This window comes from Poecilia latipinna, unplaced genomic scaffold (genome assembly GCF_001443285.1).
Source record: "Poecilia latipinna isolate Pla-1442-1.1 unplaced genomic scaffold, P_latipinna-1.0 Scaffold1550, whole genome shotgun sequence".
Lineage (NCBI taxonomy): Eukaryota > Metazoa > Chordata > Actinopteri > Cyprinodontiformes > Poeciliidae > Poecilia > Poecilia latipinna.
In genome coordinates, this window is record NW_015114166.1 from 128,750 (window position 1) to 153,007 (window position 24,258).

The 24,258-nt window shown below is 37.5% G+C and overlaps 1 protein-coding gene across 4 annotated transcripts in view; it reads right to left on the reverse strand.

Annotated features, from left to right (window-relative positions):
• Nucleotides 1-24,258, reverse strand: part of slc4a11 (solute carrier family 4 member 11) — a 121,536-nt gene that overhangs the window by 48,192 nt on the left and 49,086 nt on the right. For 3 of the 4 annotated variants that reach the window (XM_015058559.1, XM_015058560.1, XM_015058557.1), the window contains 3 exons: nt 20,163-20,391; nt 10,046-10,078; nt 4,221-4,302 (listed from right to left, as the gene is read on the reverse strand). In XM_015058559.1, coding sequence (XP_014914045.1) covers nt 4,221-4,302; nt 10,046-10,078; nt 20,163-20,391 — 344 coding nt within the window. The remainder of the gene's footprint in view (nt 1-4,220; nt 4,303-10,045; nt 10,079-20,162; nt 20,392-24,258) is intronic. The other variant, XM_015058558.1, reaches the window with a different exon arrangement.

Consider the following 24,258-nt stretch of genomic DNA (forward strand, 5'->3'; position numbering starts at 1 on the left):
GGGAAAACCCCCAAGGGGCCCTTGGGGATTTTTGGCGTTGCAGCGGCGGGGGGGGGAAAAAGGGGGGGGTTTTTTTTTTTTTTTTTTTTTTTACAAATGTCAGTGGCTCAGCCCACCAGCGGTGCCCTTCATTTCCATAGATTAACCTCTTTCTGTGGAGCAACAGTTAGACAGCATTCAAATTTGCTGGCTAGACTTGTGTTCGCTCACACGCGACCTCACAAATGAAGTGAAGTAAAAAAAAATATTAATCTGTCACTTTTCTCAGATCAGAAACCAGAAACACAATAAAAACCAGCATAATAAACACAGAAGGTAGAATAATAAAAGGTAAAACAAGAAATATTTAACATCGTACAGCACAGAACTGGTTACAAGCCTGTCGGGATGAATTTTCTTCAGCTTCTTTCTAAAAGAATCAACAGAATGAAGATATCACAAAGATGAAGGCAGCGGGTTCCACCATCTGGGGGCCACCGCTCTAAAAGATTTCTCCCCTCTGGTCTTAAAATGTGTTTAGAGGAATCATTAGCAGCCCAAGACGGGACGATATCAGACGGCCAGAAAAGCTGTAAGGCTCCAGATAGTCAGAGATAAAGGCTGCGGCTCGACCACATGGGGCTCTGAGAGTAAGGACTGAAATTTTAAAACGAATTCTAAAATGTGTTGGTTAAAACCCGACTGGAGACAGTAAACATGTGAAAAGGCTGCTCCGATAATCAAGAGGACGTGAAATAGATTAATCGTCTCTGATTCGGCTTTTAAACACCACAGTTTGTAGTTTAGAAATATTTCTCAGAAGAGGAATGGTTTTCTAGCAAGTGGGATTGCAGAATAAAAAAATGATACCAAAGTTCCTGGGGTTTGGTTTGGCAGAAGATGCCAAAATACCAAAAAAAATAATGCTTGAAATATTATGTTAGCTTAAACCCACAATTCTGACTACACCTGGGAGCCTATAGTTAATCAGAATACTGTGATCAATAGTGAGAAATGCAAATGTAAACTCCAGGAGAAGCATTACAGAGGATGCTCCAGAGTCAGCCAACATGAAATTTAGAAACTTTGAATAAATCAGTTTATGTGGAATAAAGTTTATAAAAATCAGACTGAATTTCACAAGATTTGCCATAAAAGGAATGAGCTTGTCTGACACCATTTTCTAGAAGTTTTAAGATAAAGGAGAAATTATAGAAAGGCCTGCAATATTTATGCTGTGTTAGCTCCAATTAGCACTTCTTTGAGAAGGGCTCAACAACAGCATGTTTGAAAGAACTGTGGACCTGTTCAAAATGAATATTGTGAATTCCTGTAGTACGTTATTAGAGCTAATGGCAGGAAACACATTTTTTAAACAACGTAACAAGCAGGATGTCGTTTGGACAGGTAGATATTTTTATGTCATCCTGTAACGATGAAATGTCAGGGAGAGTTACTGGATCAAACACACAGAAACTGAGAAAACAGAGAGCCAGAAACAAAGTTATTCAGCTTAATTCAATAAAACTTGATCTGTTCCCGGGGGGCAATTAAAGAGGTGTAGAGGGCAGCAGCAGAACATATGAACACACACATATAACCACATAAAAAAACAAGTTGTGACACATTGATGGACATTATTCCCCTGACGTTATTGACTTTCATAAAAAAGAAAGAAAGAGAGAAAGTCATCACTGTCAGTTTTAGAGGACACGGATAATGCAGGATCACTGGGGGAGCAAGAGAGCTTTTTGTTTCAAACAGGACCTTAGAAGTTTTCTTATGTAATTCCATTCAGTACATTTTTATACATTTATAAGAGAATCAGAGTTTCTTAAGGTGGAGCCTGTGCTGTTCCACCTTAACCCTTCCAGACCGAATGTAGCGGTGACAATCCAGCCAAATTTGCAGTGCCATCGTTCTGCCAAACTTTGCGCTATCTGAGAAATTCCACTGGTTTCTGAAAGGGGAAACGTTGCATTTTCCAGACAATATCATGTTATTACAGTAATTTCACCCCCCACCAAAGAAGGGAGTGAAATTAATCTGAAGAGCTCTTTTTTTAATAGATGATAAATTGCACAAATAACTCGCTAGATATTGAAAGTTCCAGTTAATATGGATAAATGGGCAAATATATATTTGGACATTTAAAGAACTGTGCACAATTAAAATAAGCAGACATTTGAAACTTATGTCTTATAGGGTTAAGACAGTTTCTTTGTGATTTCTCAATTGATTCATTTATTCATGAAGAAGCTTTTTGTAAAGGGGATTTCCAATGGTACCAGTATGGTAAGGATGTCTGAGTGATTACTAAATGACAAAGCAACATCAACATAAAAACAATCCATCAGTAAAGACAAAATCCAGAATATTGAATACACAACACAGAACAAAAATGTAGGATTTATATATATATATATATATATATATATATACATATACATACACACACACACACATACACACACACACACACACACACAGCTTTTCCATGCATTATTAGATTTGGGTTGAAAAAATCTTCCTGAATTCAACAATTCATTTGTGTTCCTGCTTTTAAAAAAAATAGAGATATGACCATTAGTTGGAAACAGCCAACAAAAAGCAACAGATATTAAAATCTGATGCTATGCTGATTCTCTCCCCCGTGCTGACCCTCTCCCACGGTGGACTTTAACACTATCATCATCGGCTAACTTCCTCCTTTGCTCTTATAATTACACAGGGAGAGAGAAAACTCTGTGAGTTGAATATCAATGTGCTGTTTTGAGACACTTGTACAAATGACTGATGCTCTCCTACCAAGCATGAAACGCTTTATAGGGTACATTATCATCTCATAGATACTTTCCGGTCTTTAAAAAGGATTAAAAAAACAAAAACAAAAGAAGTGACTCACCCAAGGTAAATAAAAAAAATCCGGTACAAAAACTTCCCTAAAAAAGTCGCCTAATTAGCAGCTAGAATCGAACTACCAGGTTATTCAAAGCGGCATAACAAGCTTTAAGTTAGTTCTCACTGAGCTCGGTTTAGTTCACCAGAACATTCCAATAAACCTGAAAAACCCAGAGAGTTGATCGGAGGAGCAGCCAAGCTGACCGTCACCACTCTGAAGAACCTGCAAAGATCCACCGCCTGGACAGGACAGTTTGTTAAGAAGTCAACTATTAGTTAAGCAAGCATGTTCTTTATGCAAGAGCAACAGGACTGAGCTGAAGAATGGGCAGAAGTTTCAGGTCAGAAAAGCTGATGAAGACATAAGTCTGAATTGTTGGAAGGTTATTGCTCAACGACTCAGAGGAGCTAAACACAAATGCACACCACATATTTCAGATTTGAATCATTACCCCCATACAATAGTTATTACTGTAATGTTTCAGTATGTTTGAAAGGTCCAATAGCTTCGACGCTTTTGCTCAGATGTTCTCTCTTTGTGCATTGTGCAGTGGTTATTTAGTCAGAAATGCAACAAAAAATCTGTTACAGATGCAGAATGTTATTTTTCTTACAAAAATTATATATATATATATATATATATATATATATATATATATATATATATATATATAAATGCTTGTTTTTACATATGAATTAAAGCTGAGACAAATAATGTGTGGGGAAAAAAACTCCAGTCTTCTCCCTATTGTCCTACTGCCATCTGCAGAAATGCACAGCTGCCAGTCAGAAACAACCAATCAGAGCAAAGGGGAGGGGCTTAGCACTGTCAGTGAACCTCAACCTCCTGTGAATGCGCAAGATAGTTAGTATAACCACTGATGGTGACAGATAAAGAGTTTTCCGGTAACTGTAAGTTGTTTCTCCACCATTAGCACAGATGCTCTGCATACACAAGCCTGATTGACAGCGTTAAGACCCTACTCCTGGCTCTGATTGGGTTTTTTTTTGGTCGGGAACGGTGCGTTTCTTCAGACGACAATAGTAGGCCAAGGAGGAAGAGGAGGAGCTTGATTTTTTTGATATATTATCTGACTTTTGCTATACTGTCAGAAAATAGTGAAAGTTTTCAGAAATATATAAAATTTACATACTGCAGCTTCAGATGTATGTAATTTCAGGTGTAATAAAAAGCAAAAGCTTAACATGGTTTGTTCTTTTTTTTTCAACAAATTGTGTCAAAATTAAAGTATTTCTTTCATGCTAATGTTTGAAAACAAAAGACAAAAAAGCTGTGGCATCATGCATGAAAATACCCAGACAGAGGAACAGATGCTTACAGGATGCAGAGCCAGGACTGCTGGTACTGGACCCCGGTGGCTGTCGCCGTCACGCCTTGGATTGTCTCAGACAGCAGATGAACTGTAGGTCAGATGTCAGACACAAGTTAGCTAAAGATAACATTCATTCCCATCGTCACACATTTTTGATTGGACTCAAAATATAATTTTGAGTCCAATCAAAAATATCATTTTTCCACTGCAACAAATACAGCTGCTTCATGGCAACTTAATGTTTACTTGGCAGAGCTGAGACATAAGTAACTATATTTCTAGTTGACTTAGAGCATTAATGCCTTTACAAAATGTCTAATTTCATCATACATTGGTTTAAAATAGAGTGTTGGATAGGAAGGTATTGCCTAACATGCTGTGCTCAGACTCTCCATATAATGTCTACATCAGACGTATCTAATGAGCTTCTGCTTTAGACAGTGACGCCTGGCTGCACCGAGGAAACATCAGACCACGACAAGCTAATAAGGATGTCCATCCAACCTTAGGGAAACACCAGCACTCATTTTGAAAAACACATTTTAATATGCTGACATATTTGTGCTGCAGAATGATTAAACGGGGAGCGCTGCTGAAGGCAGCACATTGCTGCCGGATAACAGGAATCTCCAGGATGACTTCACATGCGCTAAAAAATGATGAATTGCTGGGTTTTGAGGGATATTCTTTCACGGGGACTGAATATACAGAGAACATTTGGCTTTTTTTTGTCTCGTGGCATCCTCTTTAGCTAATCAGCAATAGGAAAATGACAGGCTGGAAATGTTTTGTATCATAAGCAGCGGGGATGATCATTTCCATATCATTCTGATTTTCCCTGCCAGTGATTTCTTTCTTCCTTGCGTCTTTGTCTTTCTCTCCATCACTCTTCTTTTCTCTCCCTCTGCCATGCCATCTCATCAATAAAGTATCCTCCATTCATGCCAGAAAATGATGGGCGTCACCATGACAACAGTATCACTGTGCTCAAGGAGCAAGAGCGCAGAGGATAATAGAGAGGTGTGTGTGCGCGTGTGCGTATAGCCAAAAATTAAGAAAGTAGAGTATAAAAGAGACGAGAAGGACAAGAAGGGAAAAGAAGCGGTTGCATGGTGTGAAAGAGAGAGAGGGAGAGAGAGAGAGAGAGAGGAAATGGAGAAATAAATAGAAAAGGAAACAGGCAGGAAAGGAGAACAAGAGGTAGTGCACATGGGGAGAGGAAAAAAAATGGAAGCAGAGCTGATATGAGTAAAAGCACACAAAGAGGGGGGGAGCATGAAAGTCAAAAAGGGGGAAAAAAATAAAACAAAAAAGCCCTCCCAAAAAAAAAAAACAGACAAGATGAATAGGAAAGGAGGAAACAGAAAGAGGGCAGAGAAATATAGGAGATGGACAGGGATTCAATTCAATTAATAGCAGTAAGCCTGACAGCCAAGTAGTAATCAAAAACCATCCAATTTCCCATTGACGTCAGGGACGAGATGAGGGGAGAGCGGGAAATGGAGACGGACAAAACGGCAGAGGAAGAAAAGATTAAAAGAAAAAGAGAAGGGGGATTAAGGATAAAAAAGAAAGTAGCAGAGGTTACAGGAGAGTGGAGGGAAATCACAGAGTGAGAGCAGCCAATGTGCTCACCAAGGTCACATGGTTCTCTAAGCCAACAGACTATCAGGCTAACGTCACAGAAACAGAGAAGCTAACGGCTAATAATACAGTTAGCAGTGATAAACATGTCACTCGACATTTTTGCTACAATTACTTTATATAATTCTCATGTCTATGTGTTGTACACACAAGTGACACAATCAGTGCACAACATGAACAAAGTACATCTACAAGGTTTACTCTCTCAACTCATGAAAAAATAAACTATTTTTCAAGCTGGCATATTTTTAAATTCAAGCTAGCAGCACTTCCTGGCTTACTAAAATACTTCTAATGCCTTTATCTGCCTTTTAATGTAACTCCAGTTTTAATAAAAAAAGAAATGATGCTGAATAAATGTGAAGCTCTGACTAAGGGTTTTCACGCCTAGAGTTGGTTTCCTTTGGTTCGAATCAGCTGAAGAGTTTAACTTGCAACTTTTTTTTCCCTGTGGTTTGGTTTCTTTTCAAAGAGAGTAAACTCCAAGCGATTAAAAACCTAAACAAACCAGGCCAGAACGTTTAGTCAGTTTATTAGTCAGATGGGTCCAGGGCATGCAGAAGAAGCAAATGTTCCAACATCTGTTACTTACAACAGCTAAAGTGCTGCAGACCTCTTGTGCAACAGTTAAGGATCTGTGTTTGTGATTCAACTATAGGAATGTTGCAAAAAAATTAAAATAATAAAAAAAAATTGCATCAACTGGGGAAAACCACGACTGACCAAAAATCCACTCCTTTTTTTTTTTTTACCCCCAAAAAACCTCTCAATCTCTGTGATTTCTAACTCCTCTGCAAACAATGAAACAAATCTGGAACATTTTGGACGGTGTGCACCACATTAGATTTATCATAAAATTAACACATTTCAGAAAAACACACATTGTACCAACAGTCACATGTGGTAGAGATACTGTGATGGGGCTGGTTAGAGGTTTTCAGATCGACAAGTCTTAGTATTGCAATGATCCAAAGCACAAGACGACACAAACCTGAGATGAAATGGGATTACACTGAGGAAGCTTTTCATGCTCAACAATTCCATCACAGTGATGCAAAAAGACTCAATAGAAGATTAAATTTTGTATTTTCTCAAGTAGTCTTTGATATTTAGATGTTTTGAATCGGAAATATCAAAGTGCGGAAATAGAGCAAAACAGCTGGAATCTGTATTGGGCAAACGCAAAGAAAACTTAGCAACTACATTTTGTTAGCAAGAGATGGTTTTGCAGCTTTCCTCAAATCCAAAAGTTTACATGCATGTCAGAGATAACTATCTTCTAAACTTCATGATTTGGGTTAAATGCTAAGTTTTCTGGCATTTAGCAAATAGAAATAATTTTTTGGTGATCCTAACTAAGCTAAAATAATAAATGTTTGGTCTGATTTAACTTCAGATGGGGAGAAAAAATGTTTTCCTGTTTTTTGCTTTGTTTTCAGCAGCAGGGTCACAGTCTAATTGGAAACTGTACATATCTGTGTATTTTACCACTACGTATTTCATTAAAAGTGGAAACAAAAATTGATGTTTTCATGTAATATCTCATGTTACACCTGTGGCTATTAGATGAGTGCAACAAAATTTGTAAGTTAGAGTGTTCGGCTTATGTCTAGGTACAGTTAGTAGTTTGGAAATTACGGTACTTATGCTCCATATGGCTGATTTAAAAAAAATCTAATTTAAAAGTCGGATTTTATGGCTAAAACTATCTTGAATGTGTATGGATTGACTGCTGGTGTGATCGTCTAGGTGACTAATTGAGATTTCTTCAAATCTTGTCATTGAAGTAAAGATTTCCGCATGGTTTCGTCAGTATTTGCCATACAAACACTGCTGTTTCTACACACACACACACACGCACACACACAAAAGATCACATATGCTTACACACAGCATATCAAACGTGACAAACTTCAATGGAAAATAATGAATAAATGTGAAGGAGGCAAGAATGGATGGCTGGATAGCCCACTTTGATCTCTGGGTTCTTGGTGGAATCATTTATTGTGTTATCCATGCAGTTTGGTTGTAGGGTAAAAAAACCCAGATTGCCGTTTCCCCCCCAGATCCCGTAAGGTAGTAAATAATTTGTGGCCGACAGCGACAAATAAGCGCGAGATGAATTTATAAACAAGCTAAACCAGGCCAATAATTCAAATGTTAATATTTCGTTTGGTCCGTGTGCCAGTTGAACATCAAAGAAAAGGAGAACGTCTACAGAGATGAGCTGCTACAAAAGAACACAGAGGTTATCAGTGTTTCTTTAAATGTGTATAAAAAAAAAAAAAAAAAAAAAGGGAAAAAAAAACCCCCCCGGCCCTCGCATATAAAAACCTTTTCTATTATGCCCTGAGGTGTTCTTAATAAAGATCATGTGCTGCAAAAAAAGAGAAAAGATCGACTGTGGCCTCGACCATTGTTCGACCTGTCGGTAAACACATGCGCACACTCACAAACACACACCACAGAGGAGGGAAAGAAAAAAAGAAGATTGGCTCCTTGTGAGTGTGGGGAGCTTTGAAGACGGTGATTAAACCAGGGGAATGTTCCCTACTGAAGGAGCAGGTGAAACGTTTTCAGTAATAATCCATCATAGCCAATCACCTTGCAGCTCACAAAGGCTATGATGTCAAATAGTGATGAGAGGGGCCACTGGGACTGGGTCAGAGGTCAAACTTTATTATCCCTGAGAGGCTTTGATGAAATTTAAATCATGTTTTATAAAACTCTTTGTTTCGTCATGTTACAACCAGAAACATCAATCTGTTTTTATTAGAATCTGAGACGACAGACCGACGCAATTTGTCTGTATTTGTGAAGTGGCAAGAGAAGGATATCAGGTTTGCAAAATAAATTAAAACTAGTTGTTACTACTTTTTTAGGCAACAGTATGACTGTGAGTGGATGTCACAGCATCTCAAAAAACATTTGGAATGCCCGTCTTTGGGACAGCAGTCACATAAACAAGTGTGATTTGAACAACTAAACCACTCAGTTACTGCATTTAATCTTATTTTTAAATTTGTTGATATGTAATGATACTCTCATTGAATAAACAGTGGAGAAAACTAACAGTCCCAACAGCAGGGACAGTTTGGAGGGTTTTTAGCAGCATATTCCAAGCCTTTCTGTCTTGCAATTTTGATGTGAAAACCATACATTCACCGTCTCAGAAAACGAGAATGTTATGAAAAAGGTGTTAAATGGAAACTCTTTGTGTCATCAGCTAATCAACTTAAAACACCTGCAAAGGTTTCCTGACCCTGTAAAGAGTCACCTGTCACAAAGTGGGGAAACCAGAAGGTCATTGCTTTAGAAGTTGGTTGTTCACAGAGTTCTGAATCCAGCGATATTCACAGAAAATTCAGTGGAGGGACAAATTGTGGCAGTAAAACATGGAACAACAACAGGGAGAATGACTTGGTATTTGCAATTTGACAAAATGCAATGACATTTCTTGTTTCATAATTGATGACCGTTATATTTTAGTGCCTCGTTGCTGAAATGTGCCCTGAAAATAAATCTGACTTTGACTGTAAAACGTGTGTCATAGAGTGATCTAATGTGATTTTCAGACTTTGAGACACTGAATTGTGGCTTTTCTTTACCTGTAATCCAAAATCATTAAAAATGTAAAAATAAATAAAAATCATCAAATATTTAATGAATTCCTATAAAATGACTGTTTCACTTTGAGGTAACTGGCAAAAATATGTAAATAAATCTGTGTACACCAAACAAGCCGGGTTTTTTTCAGCAATGTTTTTTAAAAACCATGTATCCTGTTCCTTCCACTTCATTATTATGTGCTGCTTTGTAATGACTGCAGTTGAAACGTGATCAAAATTGAAAGTGTTTAATGAGTAGGAACCTGAGGGCTAAACAAGTAGCTGTCTCTTTCTTTTGTTCCTTTTTCTTGTTGCACAAGAAAAGAACCAAAGTAACGGACTCTGCTGGATGGACCTGCGGCAGATTTAAGGGGCAGGTGAAGAGGCATATCTGTGACACTGTGAAATTTCCCTGGTGTCTGTAATCATTTGATGACTAGATAGATCAACCCAGTCCTGAGTGTGGAAGGGAAAAAAAACACAAATGGCATACTGATGGTGATTGGTAGAGAAGTGAACGACTGATTGCAGCCTCACAGGGGCTGATGCTGACATTTTCATCCAATTAACACAGCTTACCGTCATCAAAGAAAACGAAACTTTGAGACTTCTCTGCATGTGCAGCAGGTGGGAGAAAAAAAACCAAGAGAAAAAAAAATAGTCAGTACAGTCACCAGTAAGCAGTTTCTTAGGTTTTATACATAAAAAAACCACACACACACACACACACACCGCCAAGTCAATCTGGTCGCACGTACACACATTTTCTGGTTAACAGACATGCACATAAATATCTCTGCTGAACAGAAGCTTCATTTCCTGCCCTCTTTTACCTCATGCATATTAAATATCCTTTTCTAAAGAAGATCCCTCAATGTCATATCGTTGTTGGCGGGACTGAGATCTCATCTTTATTACTATCTAAAGGCTATTACCAAAAATTGGATTTTATCACTGATAGCAGTTCTGCATTTGCTTGGTTCAAAGAAACCCCAAAGATGTCAAAGAAGAGATCAGGATGAAGAAGAAAATGACCAGCGTTTGAGCTGGTGCAGAGCTGGAATGAATGGTTTCAATTCAATGTTCTGATAACACCAGCAGAGGGGGAAAAAAAAAACAAAAAAAAACTCATCGCTGGACATAAGTTAGTGTTATTAATGTCTGACGGTGAGGAGCTGCTGGTATTGAGAAAACATTTCTTTCAATATTCAAACTAAAATTGATTTTTCTTTTGTCAATTTTTAAAACCAATTAATAAAAGGAGAAATAAACAATAAAATGCTGAAAGGTACTTTTAAAAGGTCCAACACGTTAATTCAATTTGTATTATAACTCCTGCTGCAAAAGCATCATTAGGAAAAGATAGACAAATACAAAAAGAATGAAAAACACAAGATAAATTAAGTTTCTTCCAAAAATGCGCATGGGTCACTACAATAATGTCACCTTGAGTTAAATTAAAGAATCTCAGACAAATTACAATTAATTTTAAGCAAAGGAAAACAGAAAAGAAACATTCTTACTGCTGCAAAAACAAACATACTGATATTGACAATAACTATCATACTCAATTATTGTTACTTTGACGTAAATACTAAAACAAAACTGAACCGTCAGAACTGATCTGTAATTTCTATCGTATAATATTATTGCAGGGATATTTTCAAGCAGTCAAACTGAGGTGAAGTAACCATCATTCAGTCAGCTGACTGGCAGTGAGCAGCAATAGTGGGGCAGGGGCAACAACAGCATCCTTGTTTTGTAGTCCGTTCTGATTTTGATGCATCTACTCATACTTGGGTCTGTCCTGTTAACTTTTAAAGCCTCTGGTTCAATCCTGACTTTCTCATTTGAGACTTGTTGCTGTATCAGCTCATCCCAAACTGGAAATGATATTTCATCGTTTCTGTTTCATCAAATAAAGGCCGGTTGCAGGTTGTTCAGAACGTTGCTACCAGGCTTCTGAAATAAACATCCAGCCTCACATGTGCCTCCACTGCTACATCTGGTTTATTCCGGAACGCAATTCAAAATTCCTGTTCCGACTTGGTTCGATTTTCCTGTCCAGGCGGCCGGTTATATCAGAGGACTCCAGAGCATCCAGTAGTCCTCTGATGCATCAGACTGGTGGAGGAAAGCCTCTGAGGTCATGTGATAAGGAGCTGCTGATAGTTCACCACACTAAGCTGGAAACAAAGGGAGACGGAGCTTTGCTTTAAGTGACTAAGACGACTCTGAAACTCTCCTCCTTGCTCTAAGTGAAAGGGCTTAAAGCTGCAGGATGTAACTTTTATATAATTTTTTTTTTTTTTACATATTTAATGAAACTGTCACTATGTTGTGACAGTGTAATATGAGACAGATAAACTGTGAAAAAAAGTCTCCTCCAAATCCTCCCTATGCTGCCATTACCGTCTGAAGAAATGTACCAAAAACAACCAATCAGAGGCCGGAGGAGGAGCTTAGTGCTGTCAATCAACCTGTGAATGTGCTAAAGGTGGAGAAACAAGTTACCATTACATCAAAACTTGTTCATCTGCCATTATTGGTGGCCATGTTAACTAGCCTTAGCATTCACAAAGCTGTATTGTAGCATAGACCAATAGGGTATGCTTGATGGACAGCGCTAAGACCCGCCTCCTGCCTCTGATTGGTTGTTTTTTGTTAGCACTGGGAAAAGGCAAAGCAGCTCTCAACAGATCACCTGTCTCACACCATAGTGTCAGGACATGGTTCGTTTCAACAAATATCTAAAAAATATATATATTTTTTTATAAACGTCACATCCTGTGGCTTTAAATGTGTAGGAATTTGATCAGTTTTAAACACAACACTTTTGAAAACTTCGATATTTGTAATTGGCCTGAGGTGAGAACTCAAACTCCCCCTGCTGGTTTTTTTCTATTTCTTCATAAAAGCTCAACTTATGAAACCTCACTTTAACTCATATAGCCTCTTTTTGATTTGGCACAACAACAGACCTGAGGAGCTGCATGTCACTGTGGCAGATGGTAAGGCTGTGCTGACACCGAGACACAATGCATAAGTTCACTCTGCATGCAGCCAGCTCTAATGCAATTATGTTATCTTCTATTTATGTAGAGAACTGTTCTAAATCTTTGCACAGGGAACTATGCAGAACACCAAGAGTTCAAGTTTTTTTTTCTGTAAACATAGATTTATCGTTTCTCTACACAGATATAAAATCTGTGCCCACAGATGGGCTGTCAGATTTGCATGTTCTGATTACCGTACCAACAATTTGTGTGTAGAGCAGTTTATCCAAATCTAAACAAATCGTCTCCCCAGAGAAGCGTGAGTGGAAAACTTCTGCAATGCGGCAGAGACAGGTGAGAATTACCCGGGTCCAATCAGCAGTTGTTTTAGTTTATCCTCAGCTCAGTCTGCTGGAACTGCTGATGGATTCTGTTTTATTGAATAAATTGAAAAATCTTCCAACAAAAAAAGCTCCATAAAAAATATGCTGTGTAACTGTGTAAAAAAAAATTGAAGAGTTTCTACCTATTTTCATATCAAACTTCCTCCCTTTTCTAGACTGACATTTTCAAGAATCCCCAAACCTATTTAGTTCATTTTTTAAAAACTATAAATCGAAAACTTTAATATGAATAGAAGGTATGCATTTTACAGCAAAACTGAAAGGATTTCTATGTTCTTAAAACCTTGAATGGGTGAGCCAACCTTTTTAAGATATTACAATTGGATTATTGTCAGTGTTAGTCAGGTCAGCCTCCACAGCCCATCCAGAATGCTGCAGTTTATTTTCTGACACGAACCAAAAGGCTTGAACATATTTCCCCAGTAGCCTACTTGCTTCTCCTCACCGACTTGCTGTTTATTTTGAAATTGATTTGAAATCTTTGTTGTTGACTGTTGATTATAAGGTACTGGACAAACTGTCTCCTGAGAGTCTGCCTGGCTTCCTGCAGCCTTCCTGCAGGAAGCCTCGAGCCAAACTGCCGAAATCGGTTCTCATTGTGGCAGATGTGTGACAAAAATCAGCCTCATGTCATCCACCTCTTCTCGTCACAACCCTCCTGTCGAACCTTTTGCAATGGTCAGACATTTTTCACATCACACAAGTCATGTGATCAACAAACGGTGACAAGACAAAGAGAAGACAGGAAGTGGTACGGGGGATGATGGCGCGGCATGTTTTTTAGCGTCTTCTCGCCTGGACAAACTTGTTCACGTGGGATTTTAAATGCGTTTATGTTACGTAATTGTAAAATTGTGTTTTTTTGACATCAACAGAATTAATAAAGTTTTGCGCACATTTGACATGGAGACGCAGCTTCTGACCCAAGCTGGAATTCACTGAGCTCCTGAGTGTGGCTAATTCTTTCACAGATGTTTATGGCAAACGTCAGCTGGCCGACTTTAGCCAACACACCTCCAGCCATTGAAGCTGACAAGGTCATATTAGTTAAATCATTTTTAAATGATTTCTAAAACATTTGAACCACCACCTCCTGTGCTTTGTTCTGTTCACTTTTCCATACAGCATAAACCAAAGCAGTCCAGAAACGTGGAGCTCTTGCCATCTCTTTCCTGCAAGTAGTCTGTGATTTTTGGCGACCCGATGGGTACAAAATCCCACTGTAAACTTTAAAAGTCAGTGAGCTTGAGCGCTCACATGCCTGACGGAGCTTCAGTCATAGTCTGAATGCACAGATCGACAAAAGGAATTTTTCAGAGGACAAAACAAAAGCTTACGGATACAAAGTAGATTGTAGATGCTTATAAAGCAATTGATTTACACAAGTTTAGAAAGCTATGGTCTCAAATGTAAATCCATGCAGCTGTCAACACAGGAAAAACAATCCTTCTACCAAATGATTCATTTTTACCTTTTCTTTGGAATCCAGCTTTTATTTTACTTGCTCAAATGCTCACAGTACACTTTTACCTGAACCTTTGCCCTCCAGTGTGAAACCTTCCTGTTGACTCATTAATTTATGCACAGAATATTTATAGCAGGGATGAGGGATGATGGGTTAGATCTGTCAAATCTGAGGATTTAAATCTGCTGTTTAGTTGTGTTTTTTTCTGTTCACACCTTCCCTTCTCACCTCAGGCCTAACAATGACACTGTAAGGTTACAATGTGATCCTCATTTGATTGCAGGAATAATTAGGGACCAGAAATAGCTACAGAATTTTGTAGGTTAGTTTATAAATGTTGTGACAGAAGATTTATTAGTGTGTATGCAAAAGTATTCATGCTGATAACATTTTTCACCAATTACAACCATAAACGTTACTTTGTAAATTGTGATGGTGGAGATTCAGCTTTCCACAGAACAGTGGCCACTTTAGTGTGTTATTTTGGTTTATTTTTACACAATTTAGTTTAAGCCTATGTTTTAAACACATTTTTATTTTGTTCCAGATGGAACCTTTGCATTTGTGCGTTTCTGGTACACCGTAAATCTGATGCACAAGTGAGACATCAGCCATTCCGCTCGGCCCACTGGTGGCTCATACATCTATTTATTCAATAATTCAGCAGCAAAAAGGGGTTTTGAATTGAAAATGTTGCCTATTATATCCACACATAGTTTTCAAATGAAATGTTATTGATTACAGACCCTACCATTAACTTCACTACTACTTTAAATACAGAGCAACACTTTAATAGTTTAGATCAAAGCATGTTGCTATGTTAGATAGGCCTAGTTAAAGTCCACAGCTTTATTTAAACCCTTGTCTTAGTAGAAATTAACAAACAACTCAAGCAGTTTTACAAATAATTACATGATGGCTAAACTAAAAATAATAGTAATGTGTTTTGACAACAGACTTGTTTTGAAAGAAGAAATTAGTTTTTATTTTATTTTACAGCTAACAATTTTTTTTGTATCATAATTTGAAAAAGCAAAACCAAAAGAAGAAAAAACGGAAGATTACATAAATACAGGTAAATTGGAGAGTCAGAAATAATATCTCCAACATTTTCTGTTGAAATGAAGGGACAGTAACCAGAACCAGAGCAACGTCATTGGTGCACCTAACAGAGAAAACTCCAACTCCTTACAAAACCATAGAGGAAGAGAGGAAAATGTAATTACACAATACACCTTTAATCACAACATTACCTATTAGTCATTCAGCAACCACTGTACCAGTACGTGCTCAGGCATATTTAGTCCCCAAATCATTCACTGCTTTAAATATTACATGTCAGAAGATGATGCCAGTTTCACTTAGATGGTTGTTCAAATGTCTAAAGTGAAAACCCTTATCCAAGCATTGCATCATCATAAGCATGGCTGGCATTATTCCTCAACACAATGCACGCACTCTTCCTTCCTTAATGCTGAATCCCAAGACAAAAGTGGAGCCAAAAACAGCATGCTGGCTTCCAAAACCAAACTCCTCTCTACATGTCAGAGCAGGACTAATTATCTCTCTGGGCTTTCATCTTTTTCATTTTATGTAATTCTCCCCTTTTTTCAGGGAACGTTATAATCTTCCCCTGTTCGCTTTATCTCACAGCTGTACAGTATTACAGCCGCAAATGAGCTGGCCCGCTCGCCAGCTGTAATACCCCACTGTGGCGGAGGGAGCCCAGATACGGCAGAAATTAATACCTCCAGAGATATGGCTTGTTGATAGCGTACTCGGGGTGTGATATAAACTTATTCCCACAGCAAGGGTCTTTGTTCCTCCCCAAGAACGTCCCCCCCCCACCCAAAAAAAAAAAAAAAAAGGGAAAAAGACGGATTCAGGAATCTTTCCTGATATCTGGGAATTCAGACTGAAGGGAACGGACTCCTGAACAGGATATTAATGAGTGGGATCTTTATTAAATAATTAGTATGCTGAACTTAATTAAAAATATCTGAAATCAGCAGACTTGTTGGAAGTTTTCAGTAACGGTGTCATTTTGATGCCTTAACGGTATTTTTAAATGTAATTAAATGCATTTTGTAGCTTTTTCGCAGCTTAAAAGTGATATTTTCTTGCTCCTCATGCTAATGCATCCACCCAGCATGATAACTCACTCTGCAGCTGATTTAAACAGTGCTTTATCATTTCCATTAGAGTGAAAATTCATGATGATCTCTTGTAAGAAGGTTTGACCAACACTAACTTATGAATTTTTGAAACACTTAAAAGTTTCAGATCATGAAATAATATTTATAGATTAAATTAAGACAAATACAAAAAGCAGTTTAAATATAAAAAGGGGGTAAATACTTTTTTGTAGCTGTGTATATACCTTTATTTGGGATCATATTGAAAACAACATGCCACTATTGTTCCTCTTGTTATTTTTTTCCAATTGATTTAAGTTTGTAAAAAAAATAATACAGTATTTTATTATAAATGTTATTTTGGAAGACTTTAATCAATATTTGAGTAGGGATGTCAGTGGAACAGTTCAATAACATTAACGAAATTTCAATCCAATTAAAAGTTTACACAAATTATGACTTTTTTTTTAAACAAACTGTTAACATAAAAACAGTTTTTTTTATAATTACTTTAATCAAAGTATGAAGATGACTAAATATGCAACAGTTTAACATTTTTATTTTCTTCTCAAGTCATGAAACTTTCCATTTAGTGCATCCAGGGCAGAGGCCTTGAGGTTCTCTAAGCTCCAGGCACATAAACCGGGTTTCTTTATGTAAACACTATGAATCACTTTAGGATTATTTAGTAGCTTTAATTATTCATTATGAGTCATATTGACTTTGCTGCGCTTTTGAAATGAAAATCTTTTTTACGTAATGATTAGTAATGCCATGCCCAGAATGTTAACAGCATTGCATGTTTATGTTTTATGTGTGAGTGTAGTCTTAAGATGTTATTATTGAAATATTTTAAGGACCTTTGAGAAATGTTCTGATGCCTGGTGTGGAACGTCTTCAATCTTACTATTACAGGGGCAATATTGTGTTTTCCAGGCATATAACACCATTTTATAGCACAATAAAGTAACTATGTTAACTTAAGTCATTACAGAAATGTTGTATATATCAAATATGACGTAAAAGAAATGTTACTTTGCAATTTAAAATTGAAATCGTGCCTCTGTCTCTTTAGGAAAATCCTACTCTTTCTGAAACTTCGCCTTCTGGAAGTTATCTCAACATGGCTTCTCCATTAACCCTTTAACAACATTTTTATCAGTATTGCACTGAGAAGTAGCTCCTATAATGAGTTCAGCAGATTTGTAGTTCCACCAGGAGTTTGCTAATTGCTGCTGGCTAGTCTGAAGGAGCTGAGTGGAGGAGGGCTGCTCTGTGGAAGCTCTGAAGCTTGGAAACTGAACTTAAGAGCAGGGGGAGCTTCATCCTTGAAGGCAGAGCTAGATCCACCCAGGAATTTTGCACAGCTGAATGGTTGCCATGGAGATTAAAGGTTTCTCAAACATATGTGAAAGAATCAAAGCAAGCAGGTATGGTTTTGTTGAGGGAATAATATAACATGATGTAAAGCGCTAAAATGCTGATTTTACTTAATCCTGTCCCTTTAATGCTGTGATCAGGAATGTTTTTAATGTCCTCCTATATTAATTTTTAGAGTAGCTCCAAGCATCCGACCAACAGACGTAGCAAACCCTTTTTCACTGACCCAAAAACAGGCTCCTTGTGGGGTATTCTGGGACAGAACAGGCCAGCAGCAGCTGCTGCCACAGCCTCAGAGCCTCAGAAAGCCATTTGAAAAGCTACGTGAGTGATTGATGACAGAAGTCAATTATCACCTTGTGAATGTGTGGCGGCCTGCGGTGCAGGGCGAGCATCGCACACAAACCACCTCAGACTAACGAACACAGCTGTGGACACCAGAGCAGCCAGACCGGAAAAACTCTGGTCAAAGAGCAGGTTGCAGACTAATGTTACCGCCTGATGCTCATCAAGTACAGAAACACTGGACTGTAGCAGAAATTCTATAGACAAAAATAGATATATGTATATATTTAACTTCTTCCTTACAAAATTATTTTTTTAAAGCAAACGTTTCCTTGACTTCTTTTATGATGGAAATGTATCAAAAATGGATCCATACTGTTATGCAGCAGGTTGTTTTTCTCTTGCTCTAATAGGCTGAGGAGATTTGTCCAAACGCGACGGTACCTTGCTTGCCTCTCAGTCGGGGGAAAAAAAAAAAAACAACCAGTGTTGAAGGAAATACACTAATGGTAAAGGGATTTAGAAGGGAAAGAGGGCAGCAAAGCAGGAGGAACTATTGTGTCAATTCATTTTTTCTAGCCAGAACTGTGAGCCTGCAGTAAAAGGCTTTGGCCTGGAATAGTTAAAGAATAGTTAAGTTGTACCACTGCAGACCCTGGAGGGTTAGGTACTGCTTCTTGGTTCAGTTGTCTGTGGACATAATTTGTTTTATGACCAAAATCTTGTTTGGATGCTGTGGAACTAGTAAATAAAGAAATGCCAACGATATGACCCATATGTCTATTCCAGTTACAGTTTCAGGTTTGTTTGATACTGACAGGATCAAATATTTCAGTGCAGGGCACGAGAAGCACAGAGATGTAAAGCAGTTTAAAGAAAACTAGTTTTTCCAACATTTCAAGATCTATATGGTGTTTATTCAAGCTGTGAGAAAAAACAAGACTTTCAGTAGGTAACAGGAAGGCTGAATGGAGAACAAAGTTGTCCTGATTCATTTGTTTCAGATTCTACTTTGAGCTGAGGTTGCCTTGAATGAACTTGTATAATGTACTTTTCAGTGATGGATTTGTTATTGTTTTATATGCATTTTCTCTCTCTCTTTTTGTAGGGTTAGAAGCAGACTTCAAGGGTGTTGACTTGTTTTATTTCCTCTACTCCCGTCTCTTTCTTTCCCTTTGAACATTTTCCCCACCAGTCTCCCTTTATGTTCCATCTCTGTAGCCATAACATTTGATATAAGCAAAGCATTTTCCAAAAAAGTTATATATATGTATATGTATTATTTTATACAATTATCAATTATTATACAATTATTTATACAATATATTATGGCAAAAGCTGTGATGCTCCAAATGTGAAAGTAAATCTGTTGAGTCTCACTTTGACATTTGACAACAGTTTTGTTAGCTGCCACACAGTAAAGTAAAAAATTTGCTCTGTTTTATCAGAGTTTTAAACATCTGTGTTGCTGTTTCTTTAATGCTAGCCATGCTAACAGTCATTTATACAAGATGCTAACGTCAGTTTAAAATCTTAGCTATGAATGACAATGTTCTGATCTCAAAATATTACTAGAATTCAGAGCAACTCCTCTCACACACAGAACAACATAACCTTAATATTATGCAACTAGTCATGGAAATCAGGCTGAAAACATTTCTTGAACATGTTTCTTATTTCTGTTTGTATCACATGTACAGCTCAAAAATGTTAATGTGAAAATATTTTGAGCATACTAACGATTTTTTCCAAAATGTAAGAAAAAAAAAGACTTCCATTTGTCTGAGCTCAAACATTTTCCTTGTCATAAGGCTTCTTTTTCTGTAATATTATAAAACAACAAAATAGGTTTTACACAATATTATATTACATCAGACCAATAAACTATTTTTAATACAAAAAAGTATGTTTAACAGCTTTTAATCTGACAAATGAGTCTGATCGGGACTCGTTTTCAAGTTCACTGACTTCTCCTTGCAGTTTGTGTTTTGTCTCGCATGGTTAACGCTCAGGTGTGGGATTCTTGCTTACCGTTGACCTCTTGAGCTCCTGCATCTGTGAAAAGCATGCTCATCACCTCTTCAAAGTTACACCCGGGCTCGGACACGTGGCTGTCCTCGCCTACGTGGTGCAACATTCTCTTGAGGACGTCGTCCAGGGAGGCGGCTGTCTCATCCAACAATATGCTAGCCCTCGCCAAGAAGCCATCCAAGTCCCGGTGTGCCCGAACCTCCTCCTCGAAGTTCATGAGCTTCACATACTGTGGATGAGATTGGATTGTTTAACTACCATCTTAAAACCACGGTCAACGATTACGTGTTGAATAAAACTGAACAGCAAAAAAAAAAAAAAAAAAAAACTGACCTCATGAAAAATAAGCCGATCCCCTTTTGTAAAATTTGGAATGAAGTCAGAGCATCATAAATAAGGTGTGAACATATTCTAGGAGTAGAAATACTACTGAGGACATATTATAAATGACAAACTATCTGTTAATGTAACTTCAGTATTTGACTCTAACCCGAACCCCTTTTCAATACACCGACTCTTACATGACCCTCTTAACTGGATTTTTGTCCTAACCGTTCTGCTGATGCAGTCTTTACAAAAGATTTAAGGGCAAATTCAAAATTTCATGAAAAATTTCAGCTAAGCTAGAAATAGAGGCAAGGTAGTGGTAAATTCATAGATTGTTCCTATCAAACATGGGATGGTCTTGATTAAGTCAGTTTATTCCACCTATTGTTAAGAAAATTAAAATTTAAACAGGTAGAGTTTTAGCTCTTCATAGTTTACCACAAAGTCACTCCCTCCTTCATCTACATCAGAAAATTGTTTACTTAAACTAAATCATAGTTTAAGTCGAGTTAATGTAATTCAATGGAAATTTTAAGTCGTTATTTTAACAGAATGACATTTTTTAGTCAAAATGTTAAACCTCCACAAAAAATGAAAAAACAACAACAACAAAACTGTAAATGTCAGTTTATAGTAATAATCCACATCCTCCCACAAACCAGCTGAACATCGATAAGAACCACTTCATTCTTCTGGTGGATTCGGATTGAAGGAGTGCAGAATAACATGCAGATGGGTGAATGAACAGGAGGACGAGAGCAGCTAGATTAAAAGCCCAGACACTCTGCAGACCCCGGCTCCTTTGATTGTGGGGTAGACAGAAATTCTAAAGATAAGTGGAGCTCCTGCTGTTCTTTTTAAAATAAGACAAGCATGAAAAAGGAAAGTCTATAGTTTGTTGAGTTATTTCCGTAAAGAACTTTAAGAACAGAAATATGTTTTTTTACGGTAGCTGGGGCTTTGGTTATTTTTCAGGTCACTGAAGTGATTTAAGGCTTTAGGAATGAATTAACCTGAGTTTACCTTTACATCCTGTTTGTTTATGTCTGTTCATCAGTAGAATTATGTTAAAGCAGCAGTATGTAACTTTTATAAAGAATTTTTTTAAAACATATTTGTTGAAACTGCTATGTCACGACAGCATGGTATGAGAGAGATCAGTAAAAAAATTAAAAATAAATTGAGTTCCACTGCCTTCTCCCAGTCCTAACTAGAAACAACCAATCAGAGCCAGGAGGCGGGTCTTAGTGCTGCCCATCAGCAGAGTTTGTTGTGAATGATAAGACTAGGTGGCATGGTCAGTGATGATGGCAAATAAACAGTTTTCCTGTAATGTTAAGTTGTTTTTTTTAGCAGCACGTTCATGAGATTGATTGACAGATTGACAGACTCTCCTCCTTGCTCTGATTGGTTGTTTTTGGATGAGAACTGTGCAAATCGCAATAGCAGCACAGGGAAGAGGTGGAGAAAATGTTTTTTTTTCCACTTCTCTCTCTCCTACTGTCTCAACATGGTGACAGTTTTAACAAATTTGTAAAAAACATTTTTAAAAAATACATCTCATTTTTAAGGCTGGTTACTGCAACTTTAAGGAAGATAGGAGCCATATTCTTGTACAAATCTACAGCCCTTCCAGAAGATTTAAAGGGACAGTCCTATGTGTTCTCCAGGCACAACTTAACTATTTTACCTTCAATTGTTAAAAAAAAATGCCATAGATTTCAAATGACTTAAAATTTGAAATTTTAATGGACTAATATAATATAACCTACAGCTAAAAAAATGTTGATTTAACATAACACTGTCATTTTAAGAAGTTCAATTTAATTTGATTTAATTTAAATCTTTGGTCCAACTGAACAAAGTCACACATTTCAAATCTGTTCGAATTCAAATTAGCCTTTTGACGCGAACATCCACGTACATAAACGTGCAATTACCAAATTTATTCTGACCACTTTAAATGGGCTAACGTGTATCACAGTTCTAGAGGTAATGTGTGGTTGTTGCCATGTGAGGCTGATTAAAGGGGGGAAAACAGAAGGAGAGAGCAAACACACAGAACTGTGGCACAGAATGGAGGGATTAGTAAAAAGGACCAGGCAAGCTGTTGGTGCCGCAAACTGAAATCACTGACAGCCTTGTAATGGAGAAGTATCATGACATGCTTGTTCGCCACTTTAAGCTGTATTTTGTCTGAAGTGTGACACAATGAAACATAGGTTTGGTACACTGCAAAGAAGTCTGCGAAGTACTTGGGTGTGGCAACAAAACTAATCTGAAATTCATCCGTCTCGGGGGAGAAAAGCAATACATATTTTCATTCGTAGAATCAGAAGTGCATCTCGCGGCATGAATAAAACGCTGAAAAAAAAAATCATAATGTGTCTACAGTTTTGGCACATCACACAGTGCAGGCCCGCTGGAATGATTTGTTTTAGCAACCTTGAGGGATGAGAGCGGAGTAAAACACGAGAAGAAGCAAGTCGCGGAAGAGATCGAGAGAATACATTTTCCTCATCTTCCCAAAAAGTGAGGCAGCATATAGTTGTGGTAAAGGTCACGCCATGCCAGTGGTAGAAAAGTGGTTTGAATTCAGCAGAAATGATGAGGAACCCGTGTTTCAGTGCCCAGAGTAAATTCTTGGATAGACTGTGCATATATATTTAGCAATCCACTCACATATTCATTGAGCAATTATTTGAATTTTAAACAGCAATGTCTCCAAATGTTATGGAGCGTTATCGAGTGCAGCAAGGCAGCTTCTTGTTCCCACTGGACATTGAAAGTGATAATGCATAAACACACTCGCTGTAGGTTTCCCAAATGATTCCAATTTTTTTTTTTTTTTAGCACCAACCTTCACTGTGCCAATTTTGGTGAGTTCCAGTTCCTCTCTTTGGGCTTGATAGTTTAAAAAAAAAAAGCTAACGTACAATAAAAAAATACAAATACAGTCAAAAATGGGACATTTTATTCTGCAGAGACTGACGATCTGATTGGATGCTGGAAAAGACCGTTGTTGCATTTATGTTGTGTTAAAAGGAGCTAGCCTATTAGTGAAGCTATTCAAGCCTAAAATAGCATCTCAAAGCTAAACATGCAACAGCGACACAGTCATCCAGAGCTAATGTCAGCGTACAAAGCCGAATGGTAAAATAACACTTTGCACCATTCTGATGGTTGAAAACCTTAAATATTGGTAAACAACAATAAATATCTTTGTTGAGCTCATATTTCTATTTATTCAATAATTAAGCCACGAAAATGGTTTCTGAATTGAAAATGTTGCTCATTTTATCAATATATGCTTTTGATTATATTCCACTTAATTGAGATTAATTATACATACCTCGCGATTTATTTGATTAAGGACTTTAATCAAGTCCCACCACTTCTACAAACGCAAAAAGAGACTTTGCTCGAGTTTCTTTCAACAAGAGCTTTAACGGCTCTTGGCAGATTCTCCAATCTAAGTTCTGGATATTATTTGAACATCATATATGATTTTTATTCCACTAAAATTCCAATAAAACATTAAATCTGTGACTGTAATGAGACATCACATCCCAGAAAGTGGAGAACTTTCTGGGATGTGAATACTTCACAAGGTGCTGGATAGTGAGGATTTAAAATGCTTCAGTGTTTTGAAGTTTCATTGTTCAACATGTAAATGGTTGCTCCTATTTTCTGTTCATCTCTGGTTTAAATAAAGTTGCTAAACATTTGTGGCTGCACTACTTATCTGAATATTGTCAAAGATTTTTGA